This window comes from Vidua macroura, chromosome 6, assembly GCF_024509145.1.
Source record: "Vidua macroura isolate BioBank_ID:100142 chromosome 6, ASM2450914v1, whole genome shotgun sequence".
In the NCBI taxonomy this organism is placed as follows: Eukaryota; Metazoa; Chordata; class Aves; order Passeriformes; family Viduidae; genus Vidua; species Vidua macroura.
Window position 1 is genome coordinate 34,142,383 of NC_071576.1, and position 20,639 is coordinate 34,163,021.

Consider the following 20,639-nt stretch of genomic DNA (forward strand, 5'->3'; position numbering starts at 1 on the left):
TCAGAGCAGCTAACCCTCCTTGAAGGAGGACAGTATTTTTTCATATGACCAAAACAAAAAAATATGGTGCTTATAGGTGATTTGGTGGGACACTGGGTGGAGGTACATACTGACTTAGTATTTTTTTTCATTTGCATATTAAAAAATGGTATATTAAATACTTAGTTGTTTGGAATGGCATTTGCAGACGCTCCAGTGCATAACTTAATTTCTGCCTGTCAGTCTGGAAATGACAATTCTTTGCCTCTGAACAGAGTTCAATGATATTCTAAGTCTTTGGACTTCTATTTCCTTCCTGTTTTCCAGCAGTGTATGCTGGCAGAGAACTAGTTCTCTCAGGAGATGTCATAAACTTCAGTACCTCCTACAAACTGGGCCTTTGGGAGTATTTGCTCCCTTTGCACAAAGTGGAGAAATTCTTAAAGCCTATTTCTGTGCATCCTGAAAGCTTGATGAATCAAGATCCTGGCAATAGCGTTGCAAGCCTAGAATGTCAGTAACCCCCTAGGAAGTTGGTGACTTCTGTAACTTGGCTCTCTAACTTTTCCCTCCTCTACATGAACATTTGTCTTAAGATATCTCACAAGCCCTGGGATACTTCCAAAAATATGTGTTTCAGGGAGGGAGTTGATGAAATTCCTGCATGTATCTTTCTGTTCCCAGTACTGAAGCATCCCAACAGCCGTGCTCCAGAGCTGTAATAAACAGTTGACACAGGCAGCCCCAGGCGCCTGCACCTTCTGGCCGCTAACCATAGCCAGGAGCAGGCTGCTCTGGGTGTGCGTTCTGGCAGCAGTTGGTACCCAGCTTCTTTCACCCCTGAAGTGTCAGTGTTTATTCTGTGGACAGCAGTAAATGGGATGCTCTGCCTCTGCATTGCTGTGAACATACTGGTGCTGCACTCTTGGGGTATAAGCTTTGTTGCTGGAGATGTAAAGGGTTGTGCAGAATCAAACTTGTACTTTTTCTTCTATTAGCCCCAGTTTACAGTGCACATATGGAGGAAGTTGAAGAAACCTATTACGGAGAGTGTGAAAGGTGAGGGCAGTGAAAGCTTAGGAAACAGATTGCTGCATTGTCTGTCCCAGGCATTCTGGATGCCTCTGTTATGCTGGACTGGGCCCTGGTTTGCAGAGGTGTATTCTGTCAGAGATGCCAGGGGGAGAGAGAGCTAGTCCAGTAGGGAGCAGAGGTATTTGACTTTCTCAGTTTTTCAGGTACCACCATTTCATCCTCTTACCCACCCAAGCCTTACCTTCAGCAATTTTCAGTGCCATCAACACTGTCTAGTAGACCTCCCCAAAGCTGCAGGCTCTGAGAAGCTTTGTCCCCCTGAGGCTGCCTTGCAAAGGACAGTCCAGGATCAGCAGCTCAATCATGTTGAGGGTGGAAGGTGTTGATGTTCTGGCTGCCTAACCCAGACCTTTTTTATCTATTTTCCAGCACACAGGCAGTGTTCTTCCATCACAGTGAAGGTGACATTTTAAAATACTTGTGCACTCCTGGATACTGTGATGACAAATGAAGGTTGGGGGTAGAGGGGAGGTGGCTAATTCTGCAATCCCTTCCCTGTGAATAGGACAAGTCAGGCATAACTGCCTGAACACACCTAGCAGCTGCTGCTCTTCTTTCCTGACCAAGTGGTCTGTGGAGGTGAAGGGGAATCCAGTTTGCAGTTGAATAGCTGTGCATTTCCTGAAGACCTTACCTGAGAAGAGCAAATGAGGACTCTGCAGTTGCCTGATGGTGGTGGTGCTTCCAAGCCTTTGAGAGTTCTATTGCAATGTAAATGAGTGCCTGTTTCTTGTTGGCTGGCTGATTTTTGTACATAACTGAGAAATCTCATCAGTGTAGGTGGCACTTTATTATAGAAGGGGAACCAACAGTGAGCTGCTTCTGTGTGCAAAAGGGCTCCTAGTGCAGTGGGCAGGCTTACGCATGGCACAGCTCAGAAGAAAAGGGAACCACGGGACTGAGCTCTTTGCTGCAGTCAGTGGAAAGATGCTGTGCATGACTCCCAAGCAATTCCAGGTACCTGCTGTGGTATAAAAATGTGTAGGAAAGTTGTCCTGTCTGCTCTTGAGTTTTGGCAGCTGCTGTGGTGACACTGGCTTTTACCCACAGCTCTTCACCAGTGCCAGGAGAGGCACCTGTTAAACTGCTAAAAATATCTCTGGTGTTCAAATGATTTTGCAATGTAGAAAAAAAAAAAAAAAACCTCTCCTGGACTGCAGATGAACCAGGGCATTTGTCTGTGTGCTTGAATGTGAAATGTGCCAGTAATCTGTTGCTTTGGCTGATACCAATTGCCCTGCGATGTTTTACAGGCTCACAGTGAAAGGAAGTTTAGCCTCAGAAGGTTCAGGATTAAAACATTGGTTAGAAAATTATTGCAGAAAGAAAAGTTGAAAAGCACAGAAGAGGTAACAGTTAAAACTCATGAGGCACAGGACAGTGGCTTCTCTGAAGCTTATTTAAGAATAAATCCTCAAGAACAAAGTCCTCTTGAAAAGCTGCTGCTTAGACCCCTGTTAACCTTTTCTGAAGAAGTAAATTGAATTGCAGTTATAAAGCTGGCAGAACTCATAGCAGAGCATTTTTGGCTTCAGTCAGCACTTCATCTCAGGGTTTATTGGCATTTACAAGCACTACCTGTGCTGCATTCTCACAGGTGTTTAGGTTCAAGAGTCATTTGCACTAAGACAATGTGGCAAATTTTTCCACAGTGAATGAATCTCAAGTTTTCTTTTCCTTCTTAAATCTTACTCAAAATCCAATTACTTGAACTTTGCCCAGCTGTTTGTTGCTGTTTGTCTCACAGTAAGTGGGTCACTTAAAGGTAGAGCATGAGAGAATGTGTGCTCTGGGGTTTAAGGACAGGCCTGGGTCACCATGCTCTGACTGAGCACTCTGGATGGGTTGACTGATTTTTCTATGCCCCAAAATGTCTCAAGAGGAATCTATGATGTATTTCTTTTATGAAGTCTGGGAGGCTGATGTGAATTTTAAGGGAAAAATCTGGATTTCTCCATCTTTCAACCAGGCAGATATGTGTTGTCAGGGGAAGTTATTGGGGCTGTTCTGAAGGGTCATTGTGACCTGTCAGAAGAGAGGAAGTTCTGATCAAGACAAATATCCTGTTTTCAGTGCAGTTTCCTCAATTTCGGTTTGTTGTTTTTATTTGAATGCTATTGAAAATTCTGCAAGAAAAGTTCTGTTATGTGCCAGATACCATATGTGCCTATACCCACTAGTCAGGATAATGAAGGTGCAAGAAGGAATGTGAAGCACTTTTAACACCCTAGAGTTCATACAGGTAAACAGAGAGGTTTTTTAATAAATGTTTTCATAATACACTGAATTCCTTTTTAAAAGTAGACTAGAACATTTGGTCCTAGAAGTCCTCTTGAAATGATCAAGTCCAACCTTTGATGGAACAGCACCATGTAACTAAACCATAGCACTAAGTGCCATGTCCAGTTGTTTCTTGAACTCTTCCAGGGATGGTGTCTTCACCATCCTGTGTGCAGCCTTTTTCAACTCCTGACCACCCTTTCAGTGAAGAAGTTCATCTTACTGCAACAAAGCTCTGTTGCCAATCTTGTTGATGGCATATCTGTGTAAAATAGTTAAAATCTGTGTGCTTTTACAGGCTTCTAGGGTGCCTTATGATGGGGCAGGTCTGCACCTTGACACTCTGTACCCATAGTACAGAGGGGTTTTTGCATTCCTCTTTCCTTTGAATAGGTCTCATGCTCTTCCCCTGCCACACTAATAGGAAAGCCTGGTTGTTAGGTTCACCCCAGTCTCTGGTGAAACAGCTGTGGGGAAAAGATAGCAGTAAGGATTTTCTGGGCCTCTGACATGCAGAATCTATGTTGTGTCACTATTCAAAAATATCACCAGTTTGGTGCCTGCCAGTTGGACTGTACTACTGGGATAACAAGCAGTATTTAACAATCACAGAAACTTTATCAGAGGCGTTCTCTGCCATTGTGTAACAGCCTTTCTTCTCGGTTTTAGTAGTTTCCTAATTTAGTGGGTGTTTGTAGGTGGAAGTCTGCCTATGTTTCATATATACTGTGTAATAGGTGTCTTCCTCAAAGATGTCCTTCATGGTACTTTCTTTTTTACCAGATTGTCCCCAGCCACCACAACCTGAGAATGGAGGCTACAAATGCCACCCTAGCCCCTGCAACAACCCTCTGACTTCAGGCAGTGTCATAGAGTATCTGTGTGTTGAAGGCTACATGCTGAAAGGAGATTATAAATACTTGACATGCAAGAATGGAGAGTGGAACCCAGCCATGGAAGTCAGCTGCAGACTCAGCCCAGGTGAGTGTTCCCTGACTCTAGAATTGCCCTTGCATTGACTTTTCAGATTATCCTTAAGCACTTTGTGTGGTGCTCAGGAAGTCCATATGGCTGACTCTCATTGCTCCAGCAATCTCATAAATGCAGCTCACAATCACGACTCTTTCTTAAAAATGTCTCTTCAGTAGCAGCCAGTCAGATGCAGACTTAAGAGTTCCGAACACAAGGAGAAAAGCTATGGACAGAAGTATGAAGTAGGCAACTTGTTACTTATGTGGAGCCTCTTATCTTGAGGCTCTCATCCCAGAAATGCTGGAAGCCCTAACAGTAGCATTTTCCATGCTGTCTGGTTTTCCTTGATGGGTTTGAAAGTACCTCTCCCTCAGTGAGGCTGTGTGTGTGTATAGAGTCAATATTCCTTGCAAACAGGTTAAGTAACTGTTGGTTTCCTGTGTCAAAAAGATTGATGGTGCTGCTTTTCACTGTACTGGCAGGAAAGGACATTGCTGACAAATGATTTCTGCTTCTCTCCAAATAGAAATGGACAGCTTTTGTTTTGTGTCTCTCCCAGCTGAATAGGAATTCCTCCATCAAAGCAGCAAAGTAAAAAGATTTGCAGGAAAATGTTCATCATACAGCTCTTAATTTGTCTACTACTCTTGTGGTTTTAACAGTGGGTATATTGGATAAAGGGAGATCTCTCTCCCCTCTTCTAGGTTGGCTTGTTGATAGAACCTTACTACTCAGTCATGCAGAACCAGCAGGATGTACACTTTGGAATTAAGTCTCATAATACATAAAGCAAAATGTGTCAGCTTAATTGGAAAGAAGCAGAAAAAACAAAAGTACCTTGACCAAACTCTATGGAGTTCACTGCATCCCTGTGATCTCTGGAACATCCTGTCCTGTCCCAAAGACACTGTCTTTTCAGTGTCTCTTCCACTCCAATAGCCCCTTCCTATGATTTATAAGGAAAGATCTGGAAGTTTACCTGGCAGCAAATAGATCCTGAAGAGGTTTTTCAAATTCAGGTTAAGCTTCCTTCCAAAGTGATCTGCCTTTCCCTTGCTGCACCCAGGCTGGAGAGCAAAGTTGTTTTATTGCACATAGTGTTCCCTGGGTGGCATTCCTGCATGGTGGCACTTGGTCTAGCTGAAGGATTGTGTTGTGATGAACAGAAATCCCTCATATTTCTTTAGCATCTTGAAGGATCAGTGGCATTATCAAAAATATGGTGCCCCAATGAAAAAGTCATTGCTTTCACAACACAAGCTCTGAATCAAGTGTTCAGGGTCAGAGATAGCTGGCTCTTAACTGGGTCTCCTTCAAAAGGCTCAAAGAAGGGGAAGGGGGTGCGAGACTCTAGAAAGGCAGTAAGTCTTAAAATACCAGGTAAGGGTAAGATCCTACCTGCTCCGTACAGGATCAAGTAAGTCCCTCACAGTTATCACATGTTTTGTGCAGCTCTGAGCCTGTCAGCCCCATAGCCTTTTGGCAGTTTATTGTATGAGGTAATGACATTTTTTGGCATATGAGATGGTAAATGTTCTGGAGTGCACCCTGGATAGTGAGCAGTTTGACAGCATCATGTACTGACGCTGAAAATGGGACATCTCTATTTGCCTTCCCTTTTTCCTGTTAGTGCTCTGAGAAATGCTGGAAGTTAAAATCCTTACTCAACCCTGTTTGCCATAGGGAAAAATGTGCTAGTCACTGTGGTTTTTTGGTTTTTTTTCCTGGGGCGGGGTCAAGGTACTTCTATAAAATTTCAAAGAAACAAGTTCAAAATAACTAAACCAAGTAGGTTTGACCCCAAAGAGATGATGCAAAAAATTGCAAACTAGGTTTCCATCTTAAATGCCTGTTTTGGGCATAGATTTCAGGCTGTAGGCTTAAAAATAATGATCTTCCAGCTCTTTTTTTTTTTTTTTTCTGTTTACCTATTGCTCTTCTCATCCCTCATTGCATGTGTCCTGAATTCCCTCTGTAATTTGTGCTCCTGAAGAATGTGTTTGATATAGAAAGAGGAACTGAGGAATTGCATAAACCAAATGTGCAATTCACAGTAGTATTAGCTTATGGGTAGCAAAAAAAATTTGCTTATGGGTTGAGGCTTTTTGGATCTCTACCAAAGACACAAATTAGGGACAGAAACAACACATAGAGACAATTATTTCCTCTAGAGAGGTGAAAGGACTAGTGTAGCCTTCTAGGCATGGTATGCAGTGCTCAGCAATACCACCTCCAAGCCATTCTCTCTTCACTCCCACTTTATACCTGCACAGGTCCTTTAAAAGCCAAATTGGTTTCCGTGCAGTCACACAGCACGGTGGCAGAAGGGCAGGAAAGGGTAATGTGAACAGGGCACATGTATCTAACACTGAAAACTCAGCTCCCTGAAAAAACATCTGCCTTCCTTCTCTATCCTCTGGCATATGTTTGTGTGAGAGAGAAACTTAATTTTTTCTGTGTCTTAATTGTAATAAGTGCATGATAATACCCAGGCAGTTGACTTCCACCCCTCTTTGCAAGGCTGTTACATTAGTTGAGAAAAAATGGTTTTTGGAACTTTTTCTGTTGTTTGGCCTAAAATATGCTGCTTCTTGTGCTAGACAATTATTGGCCTTGCTGGTGACATCATGACATTCTCCAGCTTTTGCTCAGGCAGATCTATATATAACATGACCCTTACACCATCTGTCAGTTCCCATGGCCTGCTTGTATTGCTCTTCTGTTTGCTCTGTGTTTTTCCAAAGGACCCTTGTATGTGCCTGTTTTGTTTTGGGTTCCCTTTGCAGCTGATGGAGAGGTGTCATCTTGAGTTGCAAACTGAGATAGGTGGTGTGTCTTGTATGGGAAACTTGGGTTCCTTACACACACACCCAGGACTAAGTCCTGAGGAGCAGTGTGAATGTTTTTCCTTCTATATAGCAGTTACACATTTTACCTTGTGTTCCCCTTGGTTTTGTAGAGAAGGACTCTCCTCCCACAATTGGAGTGCCCACACTGTCCATAGTAGCCTCCACAGCGAGCTCTGTCGCCCTGATTCTGCTCTTAGTTGTGCTGTTTGTTTTGCTGCAGCCAAAGCTGAAGTCATTCCATCACAGCAGGTAAGTGTAGCTGGGGTTTGGAGGGGCTCAGAGGTACCCTGTTTCTTTGCAATAGAAACCCATTCAAGTAGTTGGTTTAGACCTTTGTTTTGGAGCAGCTTGGCTCCTTGCTTCTCTGCTCCTCTCTTTGTCACTTCAGGGACATCTCTGCCCCATTCTACTGATCCAGCACTTTTCTGAAATGGTGGTCTGTGATGCCTACCTGCAGTCCCCATTCTTATGTGCCACCCAACAAGTGACTTCCTTATGCTGTTGCCTTGGCTTTGAATGGAAAAAGTTATGATACTACCCTGGCTGTAGATCAATTTCCTGCCTCTTCTAGCCTCGGATAGCTACTGAAGTCTGTGTCTGGGTGTACATATGTGCATCTTTCCCAGATTGCTTGAGGTCCTGTGGACTCGAAATTAAGCAGTACTCTCCAGATACATGTACAAGTCTGCCATCCTTTCTCTGCTGCAGGAGGAGAACCCTCCTGGCCTAGGTTTGTGGATGAGAGGAGGGACCCAGCCATAACACTGCTGCCAGCTAAGGCAGACACTCCAGCAGTGGGAAGGTTGAGAGGTAGGGCCCTGCAGCCTGCCCTCTTCTGAAAAGGCCCAAACTACTAGAAAAGAAAAATTTTCTCTCAGGTTTTATGAGGCCAGGTGATTCATGCTGTGCCAGAGCTGTCTTCCCCATCCTGCTAGAGGTTATCTGGCCGGCAGCAGAGGCAGTGGAACAGAAAGTGCTGGGTGTTGTGGAATGTAGCAGTGCACCAGGCTGGCATCAATGCTCTTTGCCAAAAGCATGGAGCTGAGTCATGACCTATGTCAAATTTAGCTGTGGAGGTAAGTGAGGGAGGGAGGTGGGGAAGCACTGTAACCTTTTCAGCTCTTGCTGCTACATCTATCCAGTGCTGTGAATTACAGCCCTGGCTCGTGTTTAGTGGCAATTCGCAGTAGGGCTGGGAGACTGTGCTTGCTTGACCTTGTTAAATTACCATTTGAGTTTCTGTCCTCCCCTAAATGGTGAGACTTAAGAGTTCTGCTATGGGAGGTTACTGGAGTTCTTACTAAGAAATATATAGTACCATAAATACTCAACTTGATTTATTTTTTCTCCTCTCCCTTCTTTGTTCCTTTCTTTTTGAGGCGGGACCAAGGTGTGTCTGGAGATCAGGTCTCTATTATGGTGGATGGTGTCCAAGTGGCCTTGCCATCCTATGAAGAAGCAGTATATGGCAGCACAGGGAATTGCATTCCACCCTCGGACTCCCGAGTGCAGATCGTGCTCTCAGAGGGAGCTGGACAGAATGGACCCAGAGAGATGCAGCAGCCGGACCAAGGGGCTCACAGTACCTTTGAAAGAGAAGATGAAGCCCCTGGACATTCTGGACTGTGTGAAGCCGGTGGCTCTCAACGCTCTGAAACTGTTCTTGTTCATCAGGCTGCTACCTCTTCCTGGGTAGCTGGCATGGCTAGCAGTAGACCTGTACACAAAGAGGTCCAAGATTCAGAAAGCAGTGACATACAGAGCCTTTTATCACTCACTTCCTCTGAGGAATACACAGACGGTAAGTGACTTGTGCAAGGAGCACTAAATGAGACCCTTTTAAGAGTAGGTTCTGCAGTTGACTATCTAGGGTTAAAAATGGCAAGGGATGCCCCTATGTGTGTCTGCCACTAGAGCAGCTTTTGAAAAGATTCAGTCTCTATAGCATGTTTCACCTCTTAAACATGTAAGCAGTATTTAATACCTTCTGAAGAATTCGGTGTTCTCAGACTGGGAGCCTAGGGCAGTCTGAGCAAGTTTGTCTACTGTTTGCTCTTGTTTTAACAAAGGATTTTCAGAGAAATACAGCCTCCGGCATCATAGTGCAAAAGCAGTAAAATAACTGTGTTTGTGGAAACTAAAGTTGGTGGGAGTGGGAGGACATGCTTGGAATACAAACCCTTTGTGATGTTTGGGCTGCTTAATTTTTAGACTATTTTAGTAAGCAGCTTTCTGCCACAAAGCATTTCAGTCCTGCAGCCTTAGCCTGCAAGACCTGAGAGGGATGTGCTTGAACTTACTGTAGAGGGCAGAGGGGCAAGTCTGTTGAACAGTCAAAATACCTTTTATTCCTCACTTCTGTGCTGTCCTGAAGGAGTGGCTTTGCAATGCCAGAGCTGATATGAAAGTGAGCTTAAAGTTGCTTCTGCAGGGACTGCTGTGTCTTTGGCAATAAATGTAACTGGCTTGTAGATAGCTCAGGACAGAACTTTCCCTTTCCATGGTATTAAGAAGTACTTTGTGCTGGGAGGGTAATGCAGGACCAGATATACACCCAGAGTGGTAATGGAATCTGTCCTTGGAGTTTTTCGAGGCTGAAGCTGATGATGGTCCCACTCTCAGGGGCACGTTGGAATAGAGTCCTCCAGAGTTCCTTTGTGCTGTGATGTGATGAGAGGGAGACCACTGCATTGTCATGTTATGAAAGTGGGAGCCTGTCTTGCTTTCAATAGTACTTTTTCTGGTGTTTGTTGAATTACAGAAGTTTGACTCCTTTTTCTGTTTTTTCTCTCCCCACCATTCAGATATTCCCTTATTGAAGGAAGCATGAGGTCTGCTGTGTATGTCTAGTTTTCTCCATCTTGGATTTTTTCCTCCTCTTCTCTCCCTGCCTTTGGGACAGAAGCACTCTGTGCAGTCTTCCCCATCCTTGCAAGCTGTACCCTGGATACCTCCAAGAAGAGATGCCCTCAGCTGAAGATCCAAAGGATGTCGCCAGGTTGCCTCCTGGATGCACCAGTGGAATTGGTGCAGCACTGGCTTCCCCATTCCATCAGCATCAGGGGCTCAAGGAACAGAGTGGATTTGAGCTCTCCTCTCCTCTTCCCCAGCCAGATGTTTGACAGCAGTCTCTGAAGAGCTGCTCTTTTCTTGTGCCTTTCTCCTCCTCACACCGGCTTGTTGCAGCTTATCAGCCTTTCTAGCCCTTCTGCTGCCCAGAGAGCAGGGGCTAAACCCGCTTGCTCACTGGGTGCAGACACAGTTTAAATATACATATATATGTTATATAGGCTCTTCTTCCAGCATCCTCTTTGTGATAGGGCAGGACAAAATGCCTCACTGGGACTGACATTGGGCTTGGGAGGCTCGCAGTTAAGGAGCAGCTTGTGATGTCTAGAAGCACCTCAGATGAGATGGGCTGTGTGACAGCTTAGCCCTGCAGGAACAGTTCACTGCGAATTGCTTAAGCACCGAAGGCTGAGAAGTCCAACATATAGGAATGCCCTCTGTCCCATCTCTGCAGAAGTCCATTCCTGAAAATCACTTTGTCTCCTCCTTCTTCCTCTACCAGTGCAGCCCACTGGAAGAGGTTCAGGTGTTTGAAAATACCAAGACAAAAATGCCTGTAGGTAGTGAGTTCCTAGTGCCATTGGTGCAACCCCAAATTCCTTTTCCAGCCATAGTAGGTACTTGAATCCTGGGTAGCTGCCATCTCATATGCTGGTGTGTCTTCCTAGCTTCATACAGCAAAGGGTCTGCTGTTTTAACCTGGTGGGCTCCAGTGGGCCCATAGAGAAGGGCTCCTCCCTTGTGGCTGGGGGTAAGCAGCTTTTGTAAAGCTTCTCCTAAACACAGGGCCAGCCTGTTGTGGTCAGGGAAAGTCAAGTACACTGACAGCAGTGCTAGAAGACACCATAGCTCAGTGCTGAAGTTTTGAGGATTGTTTCAAGTTCTGGTAGTAGGGAAGAGAAAATTCAGAAATATGTGTACCTCTGCTCACCACAGTTATCTACAGCAGGTCAGATTGTCTGTGTTGGAACTCTAACTGCAGGAAGCCACATTTGTCTGGGGTAGACAGTCCAAGTGCTGTGGTGGTTGTTAGGTTCCTCACTGATGTCTGGACACTGTTCCATGGGATTGGTTTCAGCAAGAAGAGTTGGATTCTTAGATGCATGTACCTTGTCATAACTGTCTTGAAGTAACCAGGGAAGTGTTTGCCCTGTGAGAAGCTGCTACATTTTTGAGTTGAAGGAGCAAAATGTCATGGCCTTACACATCATGTGGTAATGTACAGGTAAACAGGGATGCTGTATTTGCTGCTTTGCTTTTGGTTTGTGATCCTCACCGTCCTCATCCTCGTTGCTACAGTTAAAAACCATTACAGCACTTGAAAAAAATTATACCACATCTTTATGTATAAAATCACTGTGGCTTAGCTCCAGTTCTTTGAAATGGGGATTGGTCATAGTGTCCAGCTGTGTATTTGCTATTCCTTTTCCTGAATAGCTCTTTAAGTCCCAGGACAGATGGAACAGTGTGTGCCTGTGGATGGAAAAATCCTTTTTTCCCTATCCTTGTTATAGAGGGATGTTAATTTAAAATTAAAGTGTTTTAAACATCCTTCCCTGTTGTTCATGTTACCTTGCATTAACACAAGAATTTGATAAATCCTATTTGGGTGGTTTAGGTATTTTTTGTTCAGTTTGGATGGTGAAAATCCTGTGTCATTTTACAGTGGGCTGTGGTGTCTCAGCTTCAAGAGCTGTAGAGGACAAATGTTGTTTACACATCTGCCATTGGAATTTAAAAAAAACAATCATGGGAACGATTGTATTTAGCTTTTTGACTGTTGGAAATAGTCTAAGCTTGAGTAAATTCTCCTTCATTGGTTTATTGGAGGGGTTGAGAAAGTGTAGTGGTAATAGAGTGTGGAGGAAAGTCTGTGTGATTTTCCTGCTGCCTAAACAGCTCAGAGCAGGAGTTGTTTTTTATGCATTTAAGGTTCTGTCTGCTCAAACTGACCCTCTGCAATTCAAGGTATAGAAGTTGGGAATGTGTTGCCTTCCTGAAAGGGGTAGTGCTAGTTCTAGGTTGGTGGGAGAAGCTGGAAGCTGATCCCAAGGCAAGGCCTAACCTTGCTCTAGACGAGCACCTGCACCACCAGCAGAAAACACATCCTCTGTGGCCTGGCCTCTCTGCTGTTGTAAAACAAGCAACTGCTGGCTTGGGAGAGAAAATTCAGTTTGAGTGAGGAAGAAATGGAAGCAAGCTCTACAAAGAGGGAGTGTTTTAATTTCACAGAATCACACAGAATTAACTAGGTTGGAAAAGACCTTTAAGACCATAATGTCCAACCTATGACGGAACACCACTTTGTCAACTAGACCATGGCACTGAGTGCCACCTCCAGGGATGGTGACTCCACCACCTCCCTGGACAGCCCATTCCAATGCCCAATCACCCTTCATGTGAAGAATTTCTTCCTAATGTCCAGCCTAAATGTCCCCTGCCACAGCTTTAAACTGTGTTGCTGGTTACCTGGGAGCAGAAACTGACCCCCACCTGGCTACACCCTCCTTTCAGGGAGTTGTGGAGAGTGATAGGGTTTCTCCAGGCTGCACAACCCCAGCTCCCTCAGCCTCCTCATGGGATTTGTGCTCCAGACCCTTCACCAGCCTTGTTGCCCTTGTCTGGATGCATTTGAGCATCTCAATGTCCTTCCTTAACTGGGGGGCCCAGAACAGGACACAGCACTCAAGGTGGGGGCTCACCAGTGCTGAGTACAGGGGGACAATCACTGCCTCGGTCCTGCTGGCCACACTGTTCCTGATACAGGCCAGGATGCCATTGGCCTTCTTGGCCACATGGGCACACTGCTGGCTACATGTTCAGTCTGACATCAGTCAATGAACCCAGGTCCTTTTCTGCCTGGCAGCTGTCCAGCAGCTCTTCCCCCAGCTGCAGGGGGTTGTTGTGGCCAAAGTGCAGAACATGGCACTTGGTCTTGTTAAACATTGTATCATTGGATTCTATAAAAATTGTTGGAAATGGCTTTGCTAACGAGTTGAGGAAATGTGGAGGTGGAGGAGGGAAATATGTATGTGTAGCTATTGTGATCAAGCATAAACAGGCAGCTTCTGTTGGCTTGTTGAGGGTGAGCCAGCAGCTTCCAGGCCAGTCTCTGTGCTGGCTGCTAATCCATCTGATTATTCCAGATCCTGCAGAAGGGCTCTATTCCCTGCAGCAAATCTTGTGGGAACAGGCCCCAAGGATCTGTGTGAGCCAAAATATGGACACAGTTTGGAGGCATCACGCTGCTCGTCTACATCTTCAGCTTTAGAGTTAATTTTCTTATAAAATGAGGTGAAACAGCAGGAGAGGAACCCAGAAGACGTCTGACAACTTTTTCAAGGGGGAGGGAGAGCAAGGCCTCACTTTACTCATAATTATTATTCATTCGTGTTTGTTTTAATTCTGCAGAGGCTGAAGAACTGAGAAGTCTTTGGGTAGAGATACAGGAAAGCGTACTTTGCCGAGTCCTATTTTTATTTATGGGAGCAAGGCCTGAAGCCTAAAGATCGCTGAGATGTGAGCTGCACTCTGCCTCAGAAGTGTTTGTTATCTCTGAGCTGAGTATGTTCTCTCTGGATTTTGCCATAAGTAGATGCAGCCTGGATCTTATCTGTGGTGGATAAGAAGCACAGAGGCTCAGCCTTGCAAGATGTAGTACAGTAAATGGGTTTTCTCCCCTGATGGGGCCACAGTCTCCATACCTTTTCTTCCACCACCTATGTCTGGCAAAATATTTCAAAGGTAGGCATTTTTTCTTATTTAACACTCCCAACATAATCATCTTGTGCTTTTTCATATGTGCTGCATCCTGTGATACTCAAGAACATTAAAATTATTTAATTATATTGAGAAAAATAAAAATAGCACTTATTTTAAAACTTCCCATTATTTTTGGAGTCTGATAGTTGGGGGGGAAAGGGCATTTCAGAAATTCAGGATATTATGTGCAATAGAAAAACTTCCTTGCTCCTTCCCAGTTGCATAGTTTTTTTTTTTAATTAAAGCAACTCATTGCAGTGTTTACAGCCCAAGCATTGTAGAACTGGACCAGCCTGAGAGAACCATGATGTGAAGTTGGCAGTGACCCATGGGGAAGTGGGCCAGTCTCTTATCAGGGTCTGCATCATGAAGCTCACCTTAAATGATGAGCCAGCTTGGACTGTGTCAGAAGGGTGTCAGCAGCAGTGGTGAGAGAGGGGTTTGTGTGTTCTGGTTTTAAATAGCTTGTGCCTCCCCATCATTAACTGCAGAAGATGTAAAAAATAAGTTGGGAGATATGCACTGAAGCATGTGAACCTTTGGAGCTGAGTTAGAATGTCATGAGTTTGGGAGGGAGAAGAGCTTAATGCATTTTTATCCTTAACCACCAGGGGAGTTGCTGGGTAGCAGAACGTGTACTCAGCAAGCAGAGTGCTTTTCGCCCCTTAGACATCTCTGCTGAGGTTTCTCCTTAGCCTTTCAGCTCCGGTGTGGTGCATTTTTTACTGCATCTGGAGTCTTAATTTGACCTTTCAGTGTGTGGAGAACTCAGGTGTGTTAGGAAGAAATCTGTTCCACATGCTTTGGGAAGAAACATCCTGAGATGCTCTGAGAGGTGGATGACTTGGGTCAGTACTGAGGAAGTGGGACTAAGATGGCAACTGGCTCAGCCATTGGAAATAATCTGGGATGGTTAAGTCATTTGCAGCACAGAAAAGGGAACACAACAAGTTGTCTAAGGAAGAGCAGAAAACAGAGGTTTACTACAGGCTAATGAGCTAATGCAATCGTGACCAGGCTGTAAGGAAGCTTGTGCTTTGTTAAATGATTTAGCATACACCAGCAGGCTTGCTGTATTAAAAAAAAAAAAAAAAAAAAAATGTACAACTGGTTGGACACACTGAGCTGTCCTTGCTGACCTTTTTAGAACATACTTGCAAAAAATGTGGTTTTACTGTTCTGATAGCAGTTTAAACAAAAAATCTGCCTTGTTAATCTATTCAGATATCTATTTAAATAATTTCACTTTGTTTTTTTTGTATATAAATGCAATAAATCCCATTCAGTTTGCACATCCTGCCTCACCCTTCAGTCCTTACCAGGGAACAGCAGATTGAATTTGCTCTATGTGAAAACCTTTGCTTGCAGAAGAACTTCATTAGAAAACAGTTTTTCTCTACTATAGGCTTTGAAAGTGCAAAGAGGTTTCCTAGAGCAGGCTTCATTTTAAGGTGTATTTTTATACAAGAAGTAAGCCTTTTTTCCAGTTCTAGCACACCAGGACAGAACACAACACTTCCCACACTTCAGGGCCCTGTGTTCAGCACTGCTTTCAAACTCAACCCTCTGCAGGTGATGTTCAGATCTGTGTACCCACCAGAACATGTTGTATTGATGCTCTGCATATGCTTTCCGTAAGCTGTGCTTTTACTTCTGTCCTTGAGTGAGAACAGACAGAGGCAACTGAGTCGTGCTGGAAAATGTTTTCGTTCAGATTCTCAAAGTTGCTTCCTTCCAAAAGAAAACAAAGTGAAGTTGTCTGTGAAGCAGAAGTCCAATGATGTGGTGGGTAGACTGCTGGTAGTTGCTGATGCAAGTGCAAGGGGAGCTTGATTGCCTTTCTGCATTAATCTTTTCTTTCCTATATGTGTTTTCTTTTTATCTGAATTGCACCGCTATGGAATTATTTGCAGAATGGTACTCCATATATATGTGGGATTTAAAACCATAACTGATGCTGTGCAGGATGTCACTCAATCAGTTTTATTTTGCTTTATTTTATATGTATTTTCTGGTATCCTGTACATTGCAGTGGGTGTGAAAATAGTATTTTAATATTTGTACAAAGTTTAATTTAATTGTTCTATGTATATAACTGCATTTCTAAATTAAAAAATTCTTTTGAAGTGAAGCTATAATTTCTTGTGTTTGTTTGCTTGGTGGGTTTTTTTTCTGTTTTGTTTTAAATGCTTAGGCCTTGTGGCCTGGAAATCTAGCAGATATAAGTAATATGTTGCCGTTGTGAAGACCAGGATGAAGCTAAACCTAGGGAAGCTCACGTGGCTTGGGGAAAAGAGGTTCAGAGTTGGTGCAGCCTTAGAAGGATCGTGTTTCCAAGTTCAGAAGCAAAGGCTGCCCTTGGTGTGCTTGCATGGAATTCCTTGAGGAATGAGGCCAGGCTGGCCGGGGGGAAAGGTTTAAAGAGATCATGTATGGTATGAGTGGATTTCAGAGAGGAAGACAGGGTAAACAAATGGCTAATTAATCTTTGAGTCGGTGTAAGATCAGTATATATAGGAAGAGAGTGCTATTTTTAGAGGGGAGATAGCTTTCATTGGTGAAATAATTCCAAGTGGGTAGCAGGTCAGTATAGGAGACATCAGAGAGATCTACAGATAGGTGGGTTAGTGCATCTGTGAGTGCAGAGGGGAGGCTGGGGCAGGCTCTGTTCTTCCCTCTGTGATTGTGCTGCATTGGGAGGGTGGGACAAGCAGAGGAGTAGACACCCATTGTTCTTTCTGTGTGATATACAGTTCATTACTATTTTTATTAATGTTTGTTTTGCTTCAAAAACTAAGGTAACTGCCTTTTCAGCCAAGTGTACTAATGAGTGTTCCTTTCTTTTAACAGAATCTATCAGTAATGCAATATGGAAGGGGAGAGGAGATCCTTTTGTCCAGCTTGTTCAAAGCAGTCTTCAAAGATGTTAAGATTTTTTTTTAATTATAGACATTACTTTTATTCTTTGGGAAGGAACAGCCAGGTTAAAGAGAAGGAAAGGGGTGACATCTACCTTCCTCCTATTTCCATTTGTTCCAAAAATTATTCCCAAACAGCAAGCAAATCTTACTGTAATTTTACTACTGCAAAACTGGAGCTCCCTGGTCTTTGCATACCTTCCTGTACCAGACAGTTGACACATGGGAGTAATTGGCCTCCAGGAATTGTTTTTAATTATTGTTTTTCACTGGATGATGATCTCCTGCCACAGCAGTTCTGGCAGCCAGGAATGTGCCCTTCTTGACACATTGGAAATTATTTGTCACCTCTGGTTTGTACTGGCAATGAGAAAAAACTGTGGGAGACAAGCCTGAAGGAAGCCAGCCTGAGGTGGGTGGTCTGGGCAATCTTCCTTGACAGCTGTCCCTTTGGCGGAAGGGCAAAAAGGCCAGGGCACACAGGAACATCTCTGCTCCAGAAAAGGAGCCCCGTCACAAAGACTGACCCCGCCATAAAGCCTCTTCGAGAAACTCGCTCAGGAAAGGGCATAGATGGGCTACTGCCCACACCAGGCGTCCTGCCAGCCGGCGCACTGCACTGCTTGGCTGGCAGGCAGGCTGTTCGGTACACGCGGATTGGCCGGGGGCGCAGAGCCGCGAGCACCGCGGCCCCGGAGCAGCCCCGCGCTTCCACCCAGCGCCAGGACGGAGCGGCTCGGTCCCTGCTCAGGGCCGCGTGCGCAGCGCCACCATCGGAAAGCTTTGCCCTTCCGGTACTGCAGCTCTGCCCCTGCCGGGACCCTCCCCTGCACTAAGAGCTCCCCCAGCCGCTGACTTGTTTTTAAGGGTGAAAATGCAGATTCCCCCTCCCGAAAGCAGAATGCCAGCAGGCTACGTGCCAACCAGCCCCGTGCTTCACAAAGCGTTAGCACACTCCTCACTTGCCAAGGCCGAGCAGAGAGCTCCTTACGGTGCTGTCGCTGGAGAGTCTGGCCAGGGCACACTGCCAGCCCCCATTCCTCATCTGTTGTGGTACTTGGCAAAACTGAACGGTCTCTCTTGGCACCAAGCTGGGGTGCAGGAGAAGGGATGGGAAAGCACACGCAATGGACTTCCCAAATCTCTCTGTTCCTTTTTGCAGGGCAATGACGTTTACCAGCAAACTCCTCACCTTAACCTTCTGTGAGACACAGGAAGAGCTGAGCATCCCTGAGGGTACCTTGGCATAAGGTGTTCTTTGACAGCTCTTCGTCATGTGGTCCATGCTGAGCCCATGGTGCATCTGTGGGACATAGCTCAGGCTTTTCATGTTACACCAGTGAGGAAAAAAACAGAATTTGGGGCAAGAGGGCACAGACTGGTTCTCGTATTCAAGGCACAAACACCCTTGACTCCTTGTCCAGATGTGCCCCTCTGATCTGGCAGCTCTTCTGGTGGTTGGTGTTTGAGATCACACTGAGTTTAGCAGCTCTGTGTGGCATGCACGGTTTATCTTCCAGACTCGTGTGTCCCAATGAGGCTGGGAGACCCACTTCATGGGACAGACATGCTCTCCCTTATCCCCACATGTGTCAAACCACAGCACCCAGCGGCTCGAGCAGCCAAGCATCACTGGGCACAGAGCTGAGGCCCTCAGGGAAGGAAGGGGCAGCTGTTGTGGGCTGGAACATCCTCTGAATACCTGAGAGCACCAGGGAGACCTGTCTTATTCATCAGGTTCAGTGGCAGTTGGGGGTGAGAGGGCAGGTGGGACAGCTGGCAGTGGCAGTGCATGACTTTCCTGACAGGTCCGTGGCAGCTGTTGGCTGGACTGGGCAGAGCTGCTGGCTGCTTTGCTGGATTTGCTTCTGTCCCGGCTCTGCCCATCGCAGATCCTCCACTAAGAAGGGCTAACATGTTACCTATAATTAGAAGGTATGTAATGTTCATCTTTAAACCCACATTTAAAGTCTCCTCATGTTGAGAAGAGCAGGGGCCAGATTTGGGAGTAGCAGAGTTTTCCTAGGGAGCCAGCTCCTGGATGGGAGCCAGAAGTGGAAGCAGGGTACCCAAGGGTGTGGATATGCTGGGTTTCCCATTTCTCGCTCTTCTCCCTGGATGCTGCAGGGCAGTATAGGGCTTCCTGTGAGTGACAGGACTCCAAACTTGCACAACTTTCCTCCATCTCCATGAGCTGCCTGCACAGAATGGCAGAAATGTCCCTGTAATGGCTGTTTCCTGGAGATTTATTATCCTAGGTTCAGCTCTGCAAGATAGAGTTTTTGCCATCCTACAGTCTGCTTCCCCTCATAAATGTAACCTGGCTCCAAATAATTGCTTCCTCCAGGAAGCTTTAAAATAGTTGATTTGTTAGTGAAACTCTTCAGTATTTCTCTTATTGCCTCCCTGTGCTTTTTTCAACAGTTTTACAAACAACTGGGGATTTTATCTTTGTGGCATCTCTGTGGGTGGGAAGGCCCACACTGCCCTTGTTGATGGAGAGGGGGAAAAAACAAAAGCACAGAAAACTGAAGTAACCTCCAGGTCATACCAGACGTTGTGTTGCAGGCAGGGAGACAAATGCTTTTAAGGAAGCCTTCCCCATGTCTTCTTGCAGACCTCTGCTTTAGCTGTGAGCTCCTGTTTGTTCTGCATATGGTGACCGAGGGATGGCCCCTTTATTCCAGCCAGGCTGTGCCCGAAGGGAATGACTGAAATGGTAATTCAGAGATGTTGATTGTTCTTATCGTGGAGCCTAAAGCCAAGGGTAGCACCTGCTACTTAATCACTCTCTTCTTCCTCTGCCCTGTGGCGAATGGGTTTGAGATAAACCAGTCAGGGCCCTGCCCTCGGGTATCAAATGGAGGCCCTGCTGTCCCAACCTAAGAAAGGTCAGTGGGGACTCTGGCAGTCGTGCAGGGAGGTTTCTTCTTTGCTGAATTTTGGCAGCAAAATTAGGAATTTCAGAACAAAGTGGTAAAAATGCAGTGGAGTGTGGGAGTGGTCTGGGTGCAGAGGCATGCAGTGCTGTTCCTCCGAGGCGCTGGAATAAGGTTTTCTTGCTTACTAGTGCAATAGGGAACAAAGTGTGTTGCCGTTTTGGTTGGTTTATCAATTAATGGGCTGGTCCTGGTCCCAGTGAGTTGAGAAGCAAGAATGAATGCCTTTTAGCTTCCTCATGCAATTAGCAAAGACAATTATGAGAAATTCAGGGAGATGAAATGTTTTTCTTTCTTTGCTTCTCCCTCTGTTCTGCATTTGTGTGAAGTCATCTTCACTTTACACCTGGGATTACTTTTTGTAGTTTCTGAGGATGCCCGTCACCATTGCATTTTGACCTTCCCCCAGGAGCACAAACCCACCAGCAGCATCTTATTGCTAACCTGAAGCCAAGGGGGTAAGGAAGGGATGTAAATCGGGCAAGAGAAAGCACTCTTATCAGTCTCTCTCCAGCAGTGGCAGGAGTGACACTGCAACCCAAATGTGATCTCCCAGGGCACAGGGGAGATGCTTTGCTACCCAGGTTAATGACTGAGTTAATAAATTCTCTAAACACTCTGCCCTTCTGGGCAATTGATGCAGTTTCCTTTGAAATTTTGAAAACCACGAAGTACATTTTTTTTTTGCTCTTTAAAGTCCAAAAGATCTTTCTTATTTTATTGGCTTCCATAACCAAGAAAAGTTATTTATAACTTTTATGTGTCTCCTTTTTAGT

At 45.1% G+C, this 20,639-nt stretch overlaps 1 protein-coding gene across 7 annotated transcripts in view; it reads left to right on the forward strand.

The window, feature by feature from the left end:
• The window catches only part of SUSD6 (sushi domain containing 6), a 78,507-nt gene extending 62,370 nt beyond the window's left edge, over window positions 1-16,137 (forward strand). For all 7 annotated transcript variants that reach the window (XM_053979834.1, XM_053979830.1, XM_053979837.1 and 4 more), the window contains 4 exons: window positions 4,138-4,335; window positions 7,286-7,424; window positions 8,555-8,976; window positions 9,980-16,137. In XM_053979834.1, coding sequence (XP_053835809.1) covers window positions 4,138-4,335; window positions 7,286-7,424; window positions 8,555-8,976; window positions 9,980-10,005 — 785 coding nt within the window. In that variant the 3' untranslated portion in view covers window positions 10,006-16,137. The remainder of the gene's footprint in view (window positions 1-4,137; window positions 4,336-7,285; window positions 7,425-8,554; window positions 8,977-9,979) is intronic.
• The last annotated feature ends 4,502 nt before the right edge of the window (window positions 16,138-20,639 follow it).